Here is a 17,198-nt window from a genome sequence, read left to right as displayed (position 1 = left end):
GGGCCCCGCCCCCCGATCCCCATCCTCTCTCTCACACATCCCTTCATCCCGCAGCTGAACTCCTTCGAGCAGCTGTGCATCAACTACACCAACGAGAAGCTGCAGCAGCTCTTCAACCACACCATGTTCATCCTGGAGCAGGAGGAGTACCAGCGCGAGGGCATCCCCTGGACCTTCCTCGACTTCGGCCTCGACCTGCAGCCCTGCATTGACCTCATCGAGCGGCCGGTGAGCCCGCGGCTCCTCCGGCCCCGCCGCCCACACCCGTCTCCCCACCGTCCGCGTGGCCGCGGTCCAGCTCCTCACCCGGCCGGCCTCGGGCCTCCCCATCAGTAAAGTAGGAAAAGTGACACAGGTCCGTGACACCACTAGATAATAACAGCCCAGAGCGAGCCTGCCGCAGGGCTTGGCTCGAATCGCAGAGTTAATCGACGGCTGTAACTGTAACTATTGTTCCCATGTTTGGTCGCAAGTCCACGTGTCACTTATGAGAACTAAAAATTAGCCACAACCTAGGCGTCCAATATTTGGGGATCTGACTTACTATCCCCCTCCTGTCGATGGTCAGGCCAACCCCCCCGGGCTCCTGGCCCTGCTGGACGAGGAGTGCTGGTTCCCGAAGGCCACGGACAAGTCCTTCGTAGAGAAGGTGGCCCAGGAGCAGGGCGGCCACCCCAAGTTCCAGCGACCGAGGCACCTGCGGGACCAGGCCGACTTCAGCGTCCTGCACTACGCCGGCAAGGTAGGGGCGGGGGCCCGCCTCCGGGCCTGTGGGCGGGAGCGGGGCCACCTGGCTACGGATGTGGGGAAGCAGGGGCCACCGGATGTCCACTAGGACAAGACACTGCCAGGGCAGGGGCTAGGGAAGTCCAAGGTGGAGTGAGGACTCTGTCTGATGAAGTCGGCAAAGGCTTTCTCAAGGAGAGGGCATTTGCGGCGGGTTTTGAGGGATGATTAGGAGTTCGCCAAGAGGAGAATTACGTGCATTTCATCCACCCATCAGGCAAACGTGTGCCTTTCGTTTGCTCAGCCCTGTGTTGAGCAAAGTGGGGGCCCCGAGTCAGCCATGGTTTCTGTCCTCACAAATCTTATCTGCAAGGGAGACACATAGACTCTGGGAGGTAAGGCTGACGGGTTCTTTAATGTGGGACAGCTAAGGGCCGGGCCAACCTCAGAGTGGGAAGGCCCGCAAAGGTTTCGCCCAGGAGAATAACAGGTGATCTGAAATCCGTTCCGAGGGTCGGCAAGCGTTTTCTGCGAGTAGTTTCAGCTTTGTGGGCCAGACGGTCTCTGCCACAGCCGCTCAGGTCCACTGCAGCGCGCAAGAGGCCACAGTTAATACATGAACCAACATGTAAATGAAGGTGATAGTCCAAGAGGACTTTATTTAGAAGAGATCGGCTGCGGTTTGCCGATCCCTGGTCTCAGAGATGACGGGTGAAGGACAGAAGGGCTCGCCAGGCCGAGGGGACAGCATGCGCCAAGGCTGGGCCGGGGAGCCCCGTGTGTCCCGGGTATGGCGTTTCGTTCCTTCGGAACACCTCCCGAGACCTCTTGCTGCGCTGGGCTGAGTCGTACCCGGGCCCTGGCCCCCGGGAGCCGTGTCCAGTGTGGGGAACAGGTACGGGGAGCCCTGGCGGTCCAGATCGTGGCTCCGTGGGGGCCTCCGGGCCAAGCGTGAGTGGTGGGAGGCGCGGGGATGTCCCCGGAGGCGAGGGCGACAGGGACGAAAACCCCGAGGCGCACATGCGCGGGCACGTTGGAGGGTCAGCGCGGTGGCCAGCGTGACGGCCAGCGACTGCCCTGGAGTGGGGAAGGGAGAAGGGGGTGGTGGACGAGCTCACAGGGGTGGGCGGGGGAGTGAAGAGGCAGAGGGGCGCGCGGGTGGGGTGCAGTTCAGGAGATGGACGCAGGGCGGCACCAAGGAGCTCTCTTCCGGGCGCCTCTGGCGGGCATGGCACCCCCGGGATGTCGCCAGCGCTGGCGAACCTGCCCGTGCACGCGCCAATGCCCGCCTTCACCCAGGTGGACTACAAGGCCAACGAGTGGCTGATGAAAAACATGGACCCTCTGAACGACAGCGTCGCGGCGCTGCTGCACCAGAGCACAGACCGGCTGACCGCGGAGATCTGGAAGGACGGTGAGGGCCAGCTCCTGGGGTCCCTGGGGCGCCGGGCCGCCCCGCGCCCGGCCCGCAGCACGAGAGCCTTCGTCTCGGAGGCCGAGCTCTGGACCCGCGCTGTCCGTGCAGATGCGGAGCTGGTGTAGGGCGGCCACAATGCCCGGTCCGCAGCGCGAGCGCCTTCGTCTCGGAGGCCGAGCTCTGGACCTGCGCTGTCCGCTCGGATGCGGAGCTGGTGTAGGGCGGCCACAATCCCACAGTAGTGTTTCCAACGACTGATCGATTGATTGGTTCATTCATGATCAGACACTCCTCCTCAATCAGAAACAGGACCGAGATGCCCACTGTCAGCCGCTAGGAAACACTGTTTTGGTGATACTAACCCATGCAATCAGACCGGAAAAAGAAAAAAGCCATGAATATTGTAAAGGAAGAGAGAACTTATTAAGTGTAGATGGTCTGTGATCCCTTAAAGAAATCAAAGGACTGACTGAAAAAGAATTAATAACAAGAGAACTCAGAAGGGGCTGTTTCAGAGGTTGGTCAACTGTTAGGCTTTGCTTTCTTTGTCTCCCCACAAAGGTCCCTTCAGGGCCCCCAGGGAGGAAGGGAGCAGTGACAGGTGGAGACAGAGTTTCGGAGGGTTTTCTTGCTCCAACAAGGCCCACGCGACTTTAGCCACCAGTCTTTTCGGAATGACACTCCCAGGAGGCATGGGCAGAAAAGCCAAATGCCTCTGTGGTAGGACCCCGTCCTTACCCGAGCCTTGTCCGCTGTCCCCCATCCCCGTCCTTAGAGGACGTTTGAGAGATGTTTTTATGCATCTGGCAGGACCAATTTCTTGGTTTATTCCTGATTCCAGGTTTTTGGAATCTGTCAGTTGGCCTTAATCTTTTATGGAAGTGAAAAGCTTAGTCGTAGAAGTGCCAGCCTATGCAATTAGACAAGAGAGCAGAATAAACAAGTGGAATAAATCAGTGGTTCCCAAAACGAACTCGCAGAGCAAAAGGGCGTGGGGCACCTTGATCTTGGGAGCCGATTTGGGAAAGAGAAATCTGACATTTACACAAGAGGGATCAAAAAGTGGTGTTTAACATTCAGCAGCAGAGCCAGATTCTGCTGTGAGGATCATTTCCTTCCGACAGAAAATCTCCCCCTACCCGACTTCTTTAAAACCCCTGCCTCGCTCACGGACATACGACGGTCCCCAGCGATCCCCCATGTGTCCCACCCCATATGTTCCTGGCTCCCGAGGGGTTCTGAGAGAGAAAGGGGAAGCAGCAAAGCCTCCTGAGTCCTAGACTGGAACCTGGCACAATGTTACTTCTCCCAGAGTTCTCTTGAACAAAGCACTCACAAGGTCAGCTCCATTCGAGGAGCTGCAGGTCACAGGGAGGGGTGAGAATTGGGGTCTTTTTTGCATCGATCTCTACTACAGCCATCCTGAACCCGAAGTTGGGTGCCCCGCACTCTGGCAGCCCAGGGGAGAAGGCAAATAACACTAGTTCAGAGAGGCAAACGCAACAAGCTGGGTGGGAGCATCGAGTTTGTCCTTGAGCTTCCTGGTAGCCAGGGCAAAAAGGGATACCTAATAAAACAGATAGAGAGTCAACCTCTAGGAAGAGAGATCTTTTCTGCTGGCACTAAGTTCTCACAGAGGACATCTGTCCTTTCGGCCAACACCGATGCCTCCAGTAGGTAGACACAAAGGTGAACGGGCCAGTCTCTGTGGCTTTAAAAGTTCATGGCCAGCATTCAGATCTGTCCCTCCCGCTTCGCCCTGTGCCGTAGACTAATAACTCTCTTTTCTTCCTGCCGCCTTCTCTCCCTCCTCTGCTCTCGTGCTGCTCCCTCCGCGTCTCCCGCCGCCTCTCTGCCCTCTCTCCCGCTCTGTCCTCACCTCCCAGCACGCGGGGGCTTCCAGCGGTTCTCTTTGCTTGGCTCCTTCCCGCCGTCGCCCCCAGGATCTTCAGGGAGGTGCAGTTCTGCCATCTCTCCACCAGGGGGTGGGTGTTCTCTGCATCGATGGGTGAGATTTGCCGGCCGAGGCCGGGGTGGGCCTGTGGGACTAGGGACCTGGTTCTGAACACTCCTCCCCGCTCCTCTCCATAAAGAGGTCTCTCACACTTCTTCTTTCTCCTCGTCAGCCCCCTCAGTGGTTTCTAGACTCAGAGCCTTCTTTTAATCGCATGTAAAAGTACAAATCACTGATAATGTCGGCCAGCATTTATTGAGCGTTGACCATGTGCTGTGCATTGTGCAAAGCCCTCTTATAATTATGAACACATAGAATCCTCTGGATGAGCCAGGTGTTAGTACCGTTACCCCCATTACGCAGATGAGGACATCGAAGCACAGAGAGGTCAAGTAACCAGCCCGAGATCACACAGCCAGTTGGTGGCAGAGTCGGGATTCGAACCCAGGATGTCGGGTCCCAGAGCCTCAGCGCTTACCTGCTATGAGAACTTCATAAATGATAATGATCATTTTGACAGGAACTGGGGGAACGATGGTGGGAGGGAGGGTCTCTGGGGAAACAGAGATGGCCCAAAGTCAGGCCTTTCTAGAAAAATGCTTACTATCGAGACAGATTGTCTTTATTTCAAATATTGCCCATAAACACCAGACTTTACTCCTTGTTTAATGGGACTCTGTTTCAGGTTCTTAAAAATGCAACTGTACTGTGTGATCACACTTTTCCCCCTCTGTGCCTCGGTTTCTTCATCTGTAAAATAGGGCAGTTCTTACAGGCTTAGAAATAAGCCTCTATGTGCAAAGCTTTGAGCAGCGCCTGGTGGAGAGTACGTGCTAGGTAAACACGTGCTGTCACCACTCTCCCCTGTCGATAAGGAAAACGAAGTTCACGTCCGCGAGGAGAAGAGGGTTTGAGAGGTCTCACACTGCCAGGGTTCAAATCCTGGACCTGCCGTTTTTAAGCCGCACGGCCTTTGGCACAGTCTTCTACTCTCTGAGTCTCAGTTTGCCCCAATGGGGCCGATAATACCCACCTTACCAGGTGGTGTGAAGTCCTCCATATGTAGCGTGCCGGTTCCTCTCCGTGGTAAGACCCCTGACCTTCGGCCAACCCAGCCCCTCCCACAAAGCAGACTCCTGATCCTCTGCTCACCCCACATTCACTTTTCTCTTTACACAGTGGAGGGCATCGTGGGGCTGGAGCAGGTGAGCAGCCTTGGGGACGGCCCCCCAGGCGGCCGCCCTCGCCGAGGAATGTTCCGGACGGTGGGGCAGCTCTACAAGGAGTCCTTGAGCCGCCTCATGGCCACGCTCAGCAACACGAACCCCAGCTTCGTCCGCTGTATTGTCCCCAACCACGAGAAGCGGGTAAGTGGTCCAGCCTGGGAAGGGGACAGCTCTGGTAGCACCTCCACCTGGCTATGTGACTTCCCCTCCCAGACTCGATTCCTCGTTAGGAAAATTCTTTCGTTCGTGGGACTTAGATTTTATCGGGGACCTCCTATGTGCCAGGTACCAGGGATACAATAGAGAAAAATGCAGCCAGTCCCTATTGTCACAGTCTAATGGGGGACACAGACGTTTGACTAACCACCCGCAATGAACAACACATGGTTGAACTTGTAGGAGTGCTATCACATAAGTTTAATCTGGTCAACGAAGTCAGGGGAGGCTCCCTGGAGGGGGTGACAATTGAGCTCCAAAGGATAAGCAGTACTCTGAGCAGAGAATGGCTATGGAGTAGGCTGGGACATGGAAGGTCCGAGGGATGGAAGGGCCGTTGGGGCTGGGGCTGTCATGTAGGTGAAAGAAATTTTTGTTGGAAAAATCAGAGAACGGGCCCTGTAGAGAAGGGTCAACATGAGTGGAAAATTAGACCACAAAGTTAGGTGCTCGAGGCTTACACTGTCCTCAGAAAGTAGCTCTGGTTATTGGGTGGGCGGGTCTCTGTGTGCGTGTGTCTCTCACGTCTGCAAACACCGTATTTTATCAAATCTGAGACGCATTTATTTCTGACGCTTTAGCATCTCTGGAGCTGAGATGCGGCTTATAATCAGTGGCTTGTCAGTTTAATTGACAGGCGTTTTTCTTTCTTGCTGGCATGTAAACTAAGAGTGTGTCCTACAATTGATGGCGGCTTATATTTGGTGAAATGTGGCATACGCGGACAGCCGTTTCTTCTTTTAAGTGGGGGACGGTGCTCAGAGCCTAGGACCTGAGTGCTGGGTGAGCTCAGTGGTATTAGTGTCACTCCCAGGAACTCTCAGTAAACAGAACCATGCACCCATACACAAATGCGCATGCGTCCAGACACATAGGTATGCACGCACTACTTCTGCATTTTGAACACGCGTGGATTCAGGTATAGCTGGATCCAGGTGTTGAAACAGTGGCGTCAGGAGTCTTCTTCCTTTGCTTGGCTCTGCTTTTCTATGCATTACCTTCGCCCTGAAGACATCGCTCTCTCCCTCCACAGGGTGGCAAGGCAGCTGCGGGCGGCTCCAGGCTTTCCTTCACCCAGTTAGCAACTCCAGGGGAAAGGGGCGGGCTCTGCCCATGGGCGCTAGCAGAAGTCCCAGGGCTGGCTCTCATTGGCCGGGGTGGCTCTTGTGCCCGCCCCCCTGGACTAGTCGCTCTGATTGGCCAGGGCTGGGTCACATGACCGTGAGCGGAGCCGGAATGATATCAGTAGTAGCCACTCCTGGGTTGGGAGCAGAGAGGGAAGAATTGCGCCCTCTCACCGTATTGACGCCCTATTGCCAAGGAACGGGGGACATGGATAGAAACCCCCTTTGCCAGAAGATAGGCAGCCTGAGGGCAGAGGTCTTTATCCCCTTTTTCACTGCTGAGACCCCAGTACCTAGATCAGTGTGTGGCATACAGTGGAGAGCCAAGAAGTGTTTGCTTATTGGATGCACGAATATAGGACAGATGCGCCTAGAAAAAGATCCAGGCTGGGGGTTCTCGTGTTTTCATCTCCGGCCCCCACAGATTCCACTTCCGTCCTGGGCTAGGGCCGGAGCGTCGATTTTGAGAGTTTTGGGGGTTGTTTTAAGCTTCTCAGCGGACGCCAGCATAGAGCTGGTGTTGAGAACAATTGATCTGGAAAGTTCCATAAGAAACGAGATTGTGTTGACAGCTCTGGGGACCTGGGCAAGGCAAAAGGTCTGTTTTAGAATACAGCATTTGGATTTTCGTACCGTTTAGATTTTTACCACTTTTGTTATTTTTATCAGAAATGATGATTTACGGGATTTGTTCACACAATACCTTTGCCGACTACCCTGTGCTGTAATTCGGCCCTCCCCACCCCTCCCTCCTGCTCTCTTCCCCGTAGCGCTTATGGTTATTTACTTCTTTCCTTTATGAGTGATTTCTTGACCTCAGTTATTGTCGGTCTCTCCCACGGGGCCGTGAGCTCCCCCAGGACAGGCATTTGTGCCTGGCACATAGTAGGTGCTCAGTACATTAGGCTGACCCAACCATTTTCGACTTGACAAACCCTTCCGCCTGGCTTCCCGGGGGTGGGTGGTGCCCCCGAGCTGCCGCCGCTGATACTGCGCATCCATCCGGCTGTCCGCAGGCGGGGAAGCTGGAGCCCAAGCTTGTGCTGGACCAGCTGCGCTGTAACGGCGTCCTGGAGGGCATCCGCATCTGTCGCCAGGGCTTCCCCAACCGCATCCTCTTCCAGGAGTTCCGGCAACGGTGAGCCGGGTGGGGCCTGGGGTGGGGCTTGGGTCTGGAGGCCATGATACCTGCATCCGCAGCTCCCCACGGCTGCTTCGGAGCCGGGGGACGAGGGTGCTCTGGGCGAGTTCCCTCGGTGTGCCAGGCCTCGGTTCTCCTCTGTGACACGGGAGAGCGGTAGCCCACTCAGCGCGCTACCTCGGAGAAAGGCACAGAGCGCTCTTCTGCAGTCGGCCTGTTGCAATCACATTTCTCTAAAAATGCTGCAGAATAGGATAGAGCAAACAATACCAACGTTTGAGAAGCAAATAATACGGTAAATGTTATAACAGAAATTATGCTTCATTCAAGCTGCGTTTAGCAGCGCTGCCCATTAGAAATAGAACAGGAACCAGCCCTGTATACAATTTAAAGTTTTCTGGTATCTTTTAAAGAAACAGGCGGACTGCGTGTTGACAGGATGTTTTATTTAACCCAAACATCCAAGATATTAGATGCTTTAAACATATAATCATGTTTTAAAAATTAATCATGAGATATTAGACATACCTTTTTTTCCTACGAAGTCTTTGAAATGTCTTAAACCCACAGCACATCTCAGCCCAGACTGTGAATTTCCAGCGGTCAAAGTGACGTGTAGTTCTATCAAAACAATGAAGTTGTGTTTAACAGAAAAAAATTTCTTTACACTGCTTCAGTTCTTAAATGTAAATTTCACTTAGTGGAAATTCAATGCAGTTAAAAATCCAGTTCCTCAATTGCCCAGGCCACGTTTCAAGGGCTCAGTTGTCACGTGTGTCCCACAGCTGCCGTATTGGCCAGGACAGGTCTGTGGTTTGCCAAGTCAAGTGTGGTCCCCGGAACAGGAGCGCCAGCAGCACCGGGTAGCTTGTTAGAGATGCGAGTTTTCAGGCCCCACCCAGACTCACCGAATTAGAATCTGCATCTTAACAAGATCTCTGGTGATGGAGAAATTCTGATACACACTCACACTTTCTCGATCACCAGTCATGAAATAACGTGCGTCGTAGACTTCGTATGAAATTTCGACATCCGGGGAAAGGGCACAGCAGGGAAAGGGCGCTGAGGTCAGACACGTTTGTGTTTATCAAATGTATTATTTCGACCCTGAGTTGCACTCGGAAATTTGAAAGAGAATGGTTTCAAGCCCTTGGCTCGGGGCCTGACCCATGAGAAGTATTCAAAGACATCGGCCGCTGTGTTTGGTTCTCCTTGCGTTATTCTGAGACCCGCTGTTGTGTGTCTCGGTGAACGTGGTGGCAGTATCGGAAAGCGCTCCCGGTCAGCACGTGGGACGTTTGCAAGGAGCGGGGCTTTTACTGGCGGTGGGACCGACGCCGTAAGGCTGCTCTGTGGCTCTCAGCCAGTGAGCGAACGTTCGTTTTTCTTACTGTTCTTGTTATCGGCATCACCGTGTGACCCTCTGAGCTCCGTGCCAGCCTTGGTGACAGTTGGCTGTAAGTCCGCATCCCCCTACCACCGCCCACTGTAGGTATGAGCTCCTGACACCCAATGCCATCCCCAAGGGCTTCATGGACGGGAAGCAGGCCTGCGAGAAAATGGTGAGTGTGCGGGGTCCCCGGTGCGGAAGCGAGGGGCCGGGGCCTCCCCTGTCGTCGCCCCTCGTCCTCACCACCCACTGCCCTACCCCTCACAGATCCAGGCCCTGGAACTGGACCCCAACCTCTACCGTGTGGGACAGAGCAAGATCTTCTTCCGGGCGGGGGTCCTGGCCCAGCTGGAGGAGGAGCGGGACCTCAAGGTCACGGACATCATCGTGTCCTTCCAGGCGGCTGCCCGGGGATACCTGGCTCGCAGGTGGGGTGCCGCACTGTCTCCCGGGGTCCCATCGACTAGGGCCGGGGTGGGGAGGGGTTGGCCAGATGGCTCCAGATGTCAGGGCCTCCAAGATGGTAGAATGGCCGAGGGACAGAGGGAGGGATGGAGCCACTAGGTGCCCGGTCTTGTTTCGACGCTCCCCGAGGCCCCTCTGGGCAGGAGCAGTGCTGAGAGATGCTGTGGACACAGAGAAAAGCTCGACTCTTGTTGTAGGGTGACCAACCATCCCTCTGCCTGGGGCTGGAGTTTTTCTGGGATGCATGACTTTTAGAGCTGACACAGAAAACGTGCCAGGCAAACCAGGTCGAGATGGCCGTCCCACCGGCGGGTCCCCAAGGGCCTTGAGTCTGAAAGGGAGACATACGCCAGCGTGAAAGGTCACAGTCCAAGGACAGCGGGAGGCCCTGCAGGCCAGGACGCCCCCTCCCCCGGGGTTACCCCTGATAGCCAGGGAGATGGAGGATGGGAGGGTGTTCCAGGGAGGAGGAACAGCTCGGCGAGGCCCGGCTATGAGAGGGGCTGGCACGCCTCAGGAACCCCGCCGTCTGCAGGAGGCTCTCCTTTCCTGTCGGAACTGGCTCCCAGACACCAGGCTGCGGGTCAGGGACCTTGTCCAGGGGTCCCACTGGGACTCACAAGAGAGCTGTGAGCAGAAAGGGGTGGGTGTGGAACGATCTCTCTGGAAGCACGTTGGGGATGGATTCGAGGCCGGGCGAGGGTCCAGGTGCATGAAGGCGAGGCCTGAATTGGGGCTGGGATTGTGGGGACAGAGGAGAGGGGACAAGGCAGAGAGAGTGGAGGGCAGGAGGACCGAGGAACTACACACTGATAACAGAGCGATGCCTGGACCCGGTAGCGTTCCGCGGTGGTCGAAGGCGGCTCCGCTCTCTCGCTAAGGGGCGGGGCCTGGAGGGGCCGAGCGCCCCGGTCCCACGCGCCCGCCTCCCGTCACCCTCGCAGAGCCTTCCAGAAGCGGCAGCAGCAGCAGAGCGCGCTGAGGGTCATGCAGAGGAACTGCGCCGCGTACCTCAAGCTGAGACACTGGCAGTGGTGGCGGCTCTTCATCAAGGTGAGCACACCTGGGGACATGAGCTGGCCCCCAGCAGCGAGGAGGCGGGGCCTCGGGGTGACTTCTGTGTGGGCCTCCACTTCCTGCATCTGTAAAATGGGACCCATCAGCCCAAGCTTTCTTAGCCAGGATTCTTTAGGTAGCAAGCGAAAAAAAAAAATCCGACTCGAGCCAACATGGGTGAAGGATGCAGGGTGCAGCCGAGTCCAGGGCTGAGTTGAGGGTCTCGAAGACCCTCTCAGATTCAGTGATTCGCTGTGATTCGACCTCTCCCAGTGAAGTCGTGCAGACAGCGCTTAACCCTCCAGAAACGATGTGCAACCTGCGGGGGAAGCTCACCTGAGCCTCAGTGTCCAGGTTTTTTTTGGTAGGTCGGCCTCATAGGCATGGCTGGTCGGCCTCATAGGCATGGCTGACCGCCCACGTGGTTCACCTTACTTACACAGTCTGCAGCCCTTCCAGAGGTCAAGTCGATGCCACGTGGCTGAAGCTCCCAGCTGAATAAGGTCACTGTTACAGGCAGGACATTCCAGGGCTTTAGGGGCTGTCCCCAAGACCCAGGCCAGGGCCTGTCCTTTCTTTGAAGTGAACAGGGTTTCAGGAAACCCAGGCCTCCCGGGTTAACCCTTTATCACACAAGGGCCCAACCAGCGGTGTCAATTATCTGACATCCTCCCGGCCAGGCTGGCGTCACATGCCCACCCGAAGCAGAGGGACAGGGCCAGGTTGGCCGGCCCCCTGTGAGCTTGGGGATGGGGTGTTCCTTCAACACCTGAGGAGAAGAGGAAGGAGGATGGAGATTCAGAGGCAAACACACAGCTGTTCAGTGTCGTTCTGAATACAATGTCTGAGCTGTCAGCCTACGTGCCCGCAGCTAGTGTTAGCTGAGCACCTACTATGTGCTAGTGACTTTTTAGGGGATCGTGATCAGATGGGGCATAAAAACAGACAGAGCCGTGCCCGTGGAGCCACGGTCGAGGGCAGGGGTCGGCAAACCCACGGGCCAGATGCCTGATTTTGTAAATGGCCGCTGGTTAACGTATTGTCTAGGGCTGCTTTTGTGTTGCGGCAACTGAGCAGAGTCATTAAAACAGAGACAGGATGGCCTGCAAAGCCTCGAATATTTCCTAGCTGGCCCTTAAAGAAAAAGTTTGCCTACCCTAGGTCGGGGGCTGGGTGTGGGGAGTTGACAGGCATCACTGAATGAATCCCACACATAAATATCACGGTTATAGCTGTGACAGATGCTATGAATTAGGGCAGAAAAGAAAATAATAGAAAAAGACTCGAGAAGAGTCAAGTAGAGGCAAAAACTGAATAGCAAGCAATAGAACAGAAATGTTCAGGGTGTACCCCACTTAGCGGGGGTGGGGGTGGTTTGGGGAAACTTCCATTTCTGTTAGTGATGCGCGTGTGGCACCTGTCAGCCGGCCTGGGTGGTACTGTGCAAAGCGCATCTCTCACAGCGGACCTGGGACTAAGAACATTGAGATGCACGGTGCCACACAGCAGCCCAGCCGGCGTCTTTTGTATGCGAAGGGTTCGCTTAGCAAAAACGGGAACACATTTAGGGCCGCTTGCCAGATACCCGCGACTGTCCTAGGCTCTTTACAAGCGTCAGCTCGCTCACTCATTCCAAAAACCCCATTTTATAGACGGGGACACTAATGCGCTTGCCCGAGGTCACTCTGCTATTCAGTGGAGGAGCTGGCCTTGGAACCCAGGGATCCGCACGCACCCAGAGTGTGAGCTCTTAGCTCCTGGGCCAAGCGGCCTCCCGCCCATTCTGCCACCTTGACCTCCCCCTAGGTGAAGCCACTGCTGCAGGTGACACGGCAGGATGAGGTGCTGCAGGCGCGGGCCCAGGAGCTGCAGAAAGTGCAGGAGCTCCAGCAGCAGAGTGCCCGCGAGGTGGGCGAGCTCCAGGGCCGCTTGGCACAGGTAAGGGGCGTGGCTGTGGTGCGTGGGCGTGGCTGTGGGTGGTGCTTGAGAGGGGCGGGGTTTCCAGCTCAGCCTGATGGGCCTGGGGCGGGGCTGCAGGGAGAAGGGGTAGGATAGGGCAGAGCCAAGGCTACTGGGGCCCAACAGGGCCGAGCTGTGTGGGGTGGTTGAGCCAGATATACAGGAGGCAGGGGCCTGGGGACGTGGCCCGGGTATCCGGTTGGAGTCTGGTTCCTGCCAAATCAAGATGCTCAGGGGCTGGTCTCCAGGACTGGGGTAGTCAGGCTCTGCCATATGGCAGGGCTGCAGTTTACAGGCGGTACATTTCCCATTGTTCCTGTATGTCTAGCATCTTAATGCTGAAGCAAACCCCGTCTTTCTGTTTGTTTTTTTCTGATTTATTTCCTTTGGCTAAGTTTCTAGGTCTAGGAGCATTAAAGAAATATGAGATGGTAGAAAGGCCTCTCTGGGGCTGTCTGGAGGATGGACTGAAGGCTGGGGAGAGAGTCCACTGGGAGAGGACGAGGCCTGAGCCTGTCGGGGCTAAAGGGACAGAGAAGAGGGGACAGAGCAGAGACAGGAGGAAGGAGGGACAGATGGGGTTGGGGACTGACAGGCTGGGAGAAGGTGAGGGAGGAGATGGTACCCGGTGGCCTGACTCAGTGACCAGAGGGATGTGGGGTCCTTCTGAGACGGGGACCTGGGGGAGGAACGGATTTGGAGGCTGCATCTCAAAGAGCAAAACAAATCCGAGGGGTGGCGGAGGGTCGTCCTGGGGGCGCTGACCGCCAACCTCCTCGCCCACCCCTAGCTGGAAGAGGAGCGTGCCCGCCTGGCAGAGCAATTGCGAGCAGAGGCTGAGCTGTGCTCCGAGGCCGAGGAGACCCGGGGGCGGCTGGCAGCCCGCAAGCAGGAGCTGGAGCTGGTGGTGGCGGAGCTGGAGGCCCGTGTGGGTGAGGAGGAGGAGTGTAGCCGCCAGCTGCAGAGCGAGAAGAAGAGGCTGCAGCAGCACATCCAGGTCTGGTCCCCGCGTCCCCACTGTCCTGTCCACCCCTCCCCGCCCGCCGTCGCTTCTGCCAACCACGTCCCTTTTGGCCACGAATCTGCAGAAAACTCAGCTCAAAGTGGCCTGAACAAACAAACAAAAAAGAATACTTTTTGGATCCAGATAACGGGACACTCTAGAATACATGAGCTTCAGGCATGGCTGGATCCAGGTGCTGAAGTGCTATCCAAGTAGTCTCCCGCTCTCCAGCTCCACCTCCTGGCTGCTCTGTGCTGCTACATCACGGGCAGGCTCCCTCCCAGGTGTCCTTCAAAATTCAGTGTGCATTTTATACTTGCGACACGTCTTGATTCAGATGCTAAGTTTTCATCGGCAAAGCTTCATCTGCGCTTGTATTTCGTAGCTTCTTCCGTTGAAAAAGTAGATTTACGGACCCGAGTTGTTCCAAATGTACTCCAAAGTTTTGCGGTGGTTAACCATCTGATTTTAAATTTAAAACGAATGAGATAAACTGGGAAATTCAGTTGCTCGGTCACCCTGGCCACATTTCGGTCACAGCCATTTTCGATCACCTCCTCTCTACCCCATGGTTGTGGGGGAGGGTATGCTGTCCCCCTTGGTTACGGAGATGGCCTAACACACCACACCCGACCCTGGACAGATGAGACAGATGGCAGTTTATGAGCCATGGCCTGAGGGAGGCGGACACCATGCCGCGGAGCGCCACACGGGTGCACTCAGGAATAGAGCGAACAAGCTGTGGCTGCGGGAGGCAGGCTTTATAGTGACAAGAGGTCGAGGTGACCCCTGAGTCCCGCAGGAAGATGGGGTCAGTTGGTTTGACTACCCCCAAGGGCCGGCGTACAGCTGGCATCTCCTGTGCAGGTGTAAACAGGCCCCGTACCTGGTCCTCGTGGTGTAGAGGGTTGCCTGGCCGCGGACCTTGTCCCTGTGAGCAGGGTGGGCAGGAGGGCTTGTCATCACTTTAGGTTCTCCCAATTTTACCAAATGTCAAGGCAGCACATAATATTGAATCTGGATTTCTGGTTTCACACCAAAGTCACCCCATGCCATAGGGGACAGTGCCCACCTGCATGATATTTATTTCTGATGTTTCTCGATCAAAATATTCACACATGCACATACAAGAATGTAGTTTCCACAAGGACGAGGATTTTTATCTATCCTCAGTGCCCGGAACAGTGCATGGCGCACACTGGGCACTCAGCAGATGCCCGCTGAGCTCACGAATGGAACAGGAAGGCCAGTGAGGGTCCCATCCTCCTCGTGGGCCCGCCTGAGCCACTAGCCCCAGGAGCCTGGGCACTGTTCCCTTCTCCCCCCACCCTCCGGCCCCCGGCCCAGGTTCTCACCCCCTCCTCCCTACTCCAGGAGCTGGAGACCCACCTCGAGGCCGAGGAGGGGGCCCGGCAGAAGCTGCAGCTGGAGAAGGTGACGACGGAGGCGAAGCTGAAGAAGTATGAGGAAGACCTGTTGCTTCTAGAGGATCAGAACGCCAAGCTGAGCAAGGTCCGTGGCCGGCGAGCCCCCAGGAGCAGGGGGCGCGGGCACGCGGGTGGGCGTGTGGGTCTCCCCTGTATCTGCCCCCGCCAGCCCTGCCTCCAGGGCCTTTGTCACTCTCGGCGTGGCTGTGTTTCCCCTGAACCCTTTCTCTCACTCGCATCCCTTTGTCACACTGTCACCCAAGGAGGCGTTCATCGAGCAATTACTGTGTCGTTAGACACCCCAAAGCCGCATGGCTGAAACGGCCACCGTTTCATTGATGGCCACCGTTTCGTTGTCCCGCCGGTGGTGGCTGTCACACGGCGGCTGCGGCTGGGCGTCTGGGGTCTCGGTGCTCCTCCGTGTGGCCTCCCTCCCCACAGGACAGCCTGGGTTCTGACATGGCAACTCGGGACTCTGAGAAAGTGGGGAAAGCGGCCGGGCCTCTTTGAGGCTTACGCCGGGCACTGATACAGCGTCCCCTCCACGGAGCTCTCTAGATCAGGTGGTGGCAGACATCTTTAAGAGGCCAGAGAGGAAACGTTTGTGGGCCACTCCATTTCTGTTCTGCCGGTGCCGAGTAAGAGCAGCCACAGACTGTGTAACTCGGTGGGCATGGCCGTGTCCCACTAAAACTTTATTTATAAAAACGAGCAGCGGGCCAGGTTTGACCCGCAGGCTGTGGATTACAGACCACTGAGCTTAAAGCAGTCACAGCTTCAAGAGGTGGCGACTTCGACTGCACCGCTGGATGGGGACCCAGCGAAGAATCTGCCACCACCTTTGACCTGCCACAGCCAGGCCTGGGCTAGGCACAGGGGACATGGCACTGAGCTAACTAGAAAACCGTCCGTGCCCTCACAGGTGGAGGAAAGGGACCCTCGACGAGTCACCAGAGGAAATCCACACAATCACACTCTGTGACTTAATTGTAAACTGGGTCAGGAAGGAATAGAAGATGGGGACGGAGTGGCCCCACCTGCTCTGGGGGCAAGGCAGGCAATTTTAGGGTCCCAGACGATCTGATCCGTGCCTGCACGGAGAGCTCAGGAACGCACGGAAGTTTTCCGGAACATTCCCACAGTGCCGTAGCTATTGTACTCCGTTCTATCTCCTTCTTTTCAAGGGTCATGCTGACCCGCCCCGCGGATCCTCAAAACCACTCGTGGTTTGGGGAGCCCTGCCCCAGGCCGGCACCTCTCATGTCGTGTGCTCAGGAGGCGTAAGGCGAGCCCGTTGCCACGCAAACCCCGACGCAGCAGGTCTGGGTGGCGCCGAGGGCTGGCTTCCCTGACAAGCTGGGCTGGCACGGGGCTCTTGGGCCGTGACACATACCTTGGGCAGTGGCGCGGGTCCACGCCGCACACTCGAACACGACGGCGGTGCAGGGACCTCGGCTGCAGTGTTGTTGATGAGAATCAATCACTCTGTGGCCTGGCGGTGCCCTGCCAATCACGGGAGTCTACACCACAGTCAGCGGACGTGAACGGGTGGGTTGGGGTGGGTGTAGACCCTAGAGCAGGGGTCCCCAAACCCCTGCGGCTGCGGACTAGTAGTGGTCCGTGGCCTGTTAGGAACCGGGCTGCACAGGAGGGGAGCAGTAGGTGGGCGAGCGAAGCTTCATCCGTATCTGCATCCGCTCCCCAGCGCCAGCATCCCCGACTCAGCTCCGCCTCAGGTCACCAGGCGTTAGATTCCCAAAGGAGCGCCCGTCCCTGGTGCCACAAAGTTTGGGGACCGCTGGCCTAGAGAACAGGAAGGGAGGAAGGGCCTGGGATCAGGAGGGTCAGGGAAGGATGGCGAGGACTGAATGGTGAATGAGAAGGACACCAAAGATGAGGGCCAGTGGGGACTGCTCCTGACACGCCCCCCCACCCCCCACCAGGAGCGGAGGCTGCTGGAGGACCGCCTGTCCGAGTTCTCATCCCAGGCAGCAGAGGAGGAAGAAAAGATCAAAAGCCTCAATAAGCTTCGACTGAAATACGAGGCCACCATGGCAGACATGGAGGGTGAGCGCCCGAGCCAGCGGGAGCCAG

At 56.6% G+C, this 17,198-nt stretch overlaps 1 protein-coding gene across 1 annotated transcript in view; it reads left to right on the top strand.

Annotated features, from left to right (window-relative positions):
* The window catches only part of MYH14 (myosin heavy chain 14), a 64,545-nt gene that overhangs the window by 25,338 nt on the left and 22,009 nt on the right, over positions 1 to 17,198 (top strand). Inside the window, 12 exon segments of the mRNA XM_025048203.1 lie at positions 55 to 228; positions 569 to 742; positions 2,026 to 2,140; positions 5,277 to 5,464; positions 7,680 to 7,801; positions 9,297 to 9,366; positions 9,462 to 9,622; positions 10,604 to 10,712; positions 12,522 to 12,653; positions 13,465 to 13,671; positions 15,052 to 15,189; positions 17,048 to 17,187. Coding sequence (XP_024903971.1) covers positions 55 to 228; positions 569 to 742; positions 2,026 to 2,140; positions 5,277 to 5,464; positions 7,680 to 7,801; positions 9,297 to 9,366; positions 9,462 to 9,622; positions 10,604 to 10,712; positions 12,522 to 12,653; positions 13,465 to 13,671; positions 15,052 to 15,189; positions 17,048 to 17,187 — 1,730 coding nt within the window.

The sequence above is a fragment of the Pteropus alecto genome, unplaced genomic scaffold (genome assembly GCF_000325575.1).
Source record: "Pteropus alecto unplaced genomic scaffold, ASM32557v1 scaffold41, whole genome shotgun sequence".
NCBI classification, from domain to species: Eukaryota; Metazoa; Chordata; class Mammalia; order Chiroptera; family Pteropodidae; genus Pteropus; species Pteropus alecto.
Note: the sequence above shows the minus strand (reverse complement) of the source record. Positions and strands in the feature narration are given on the sequence as shown.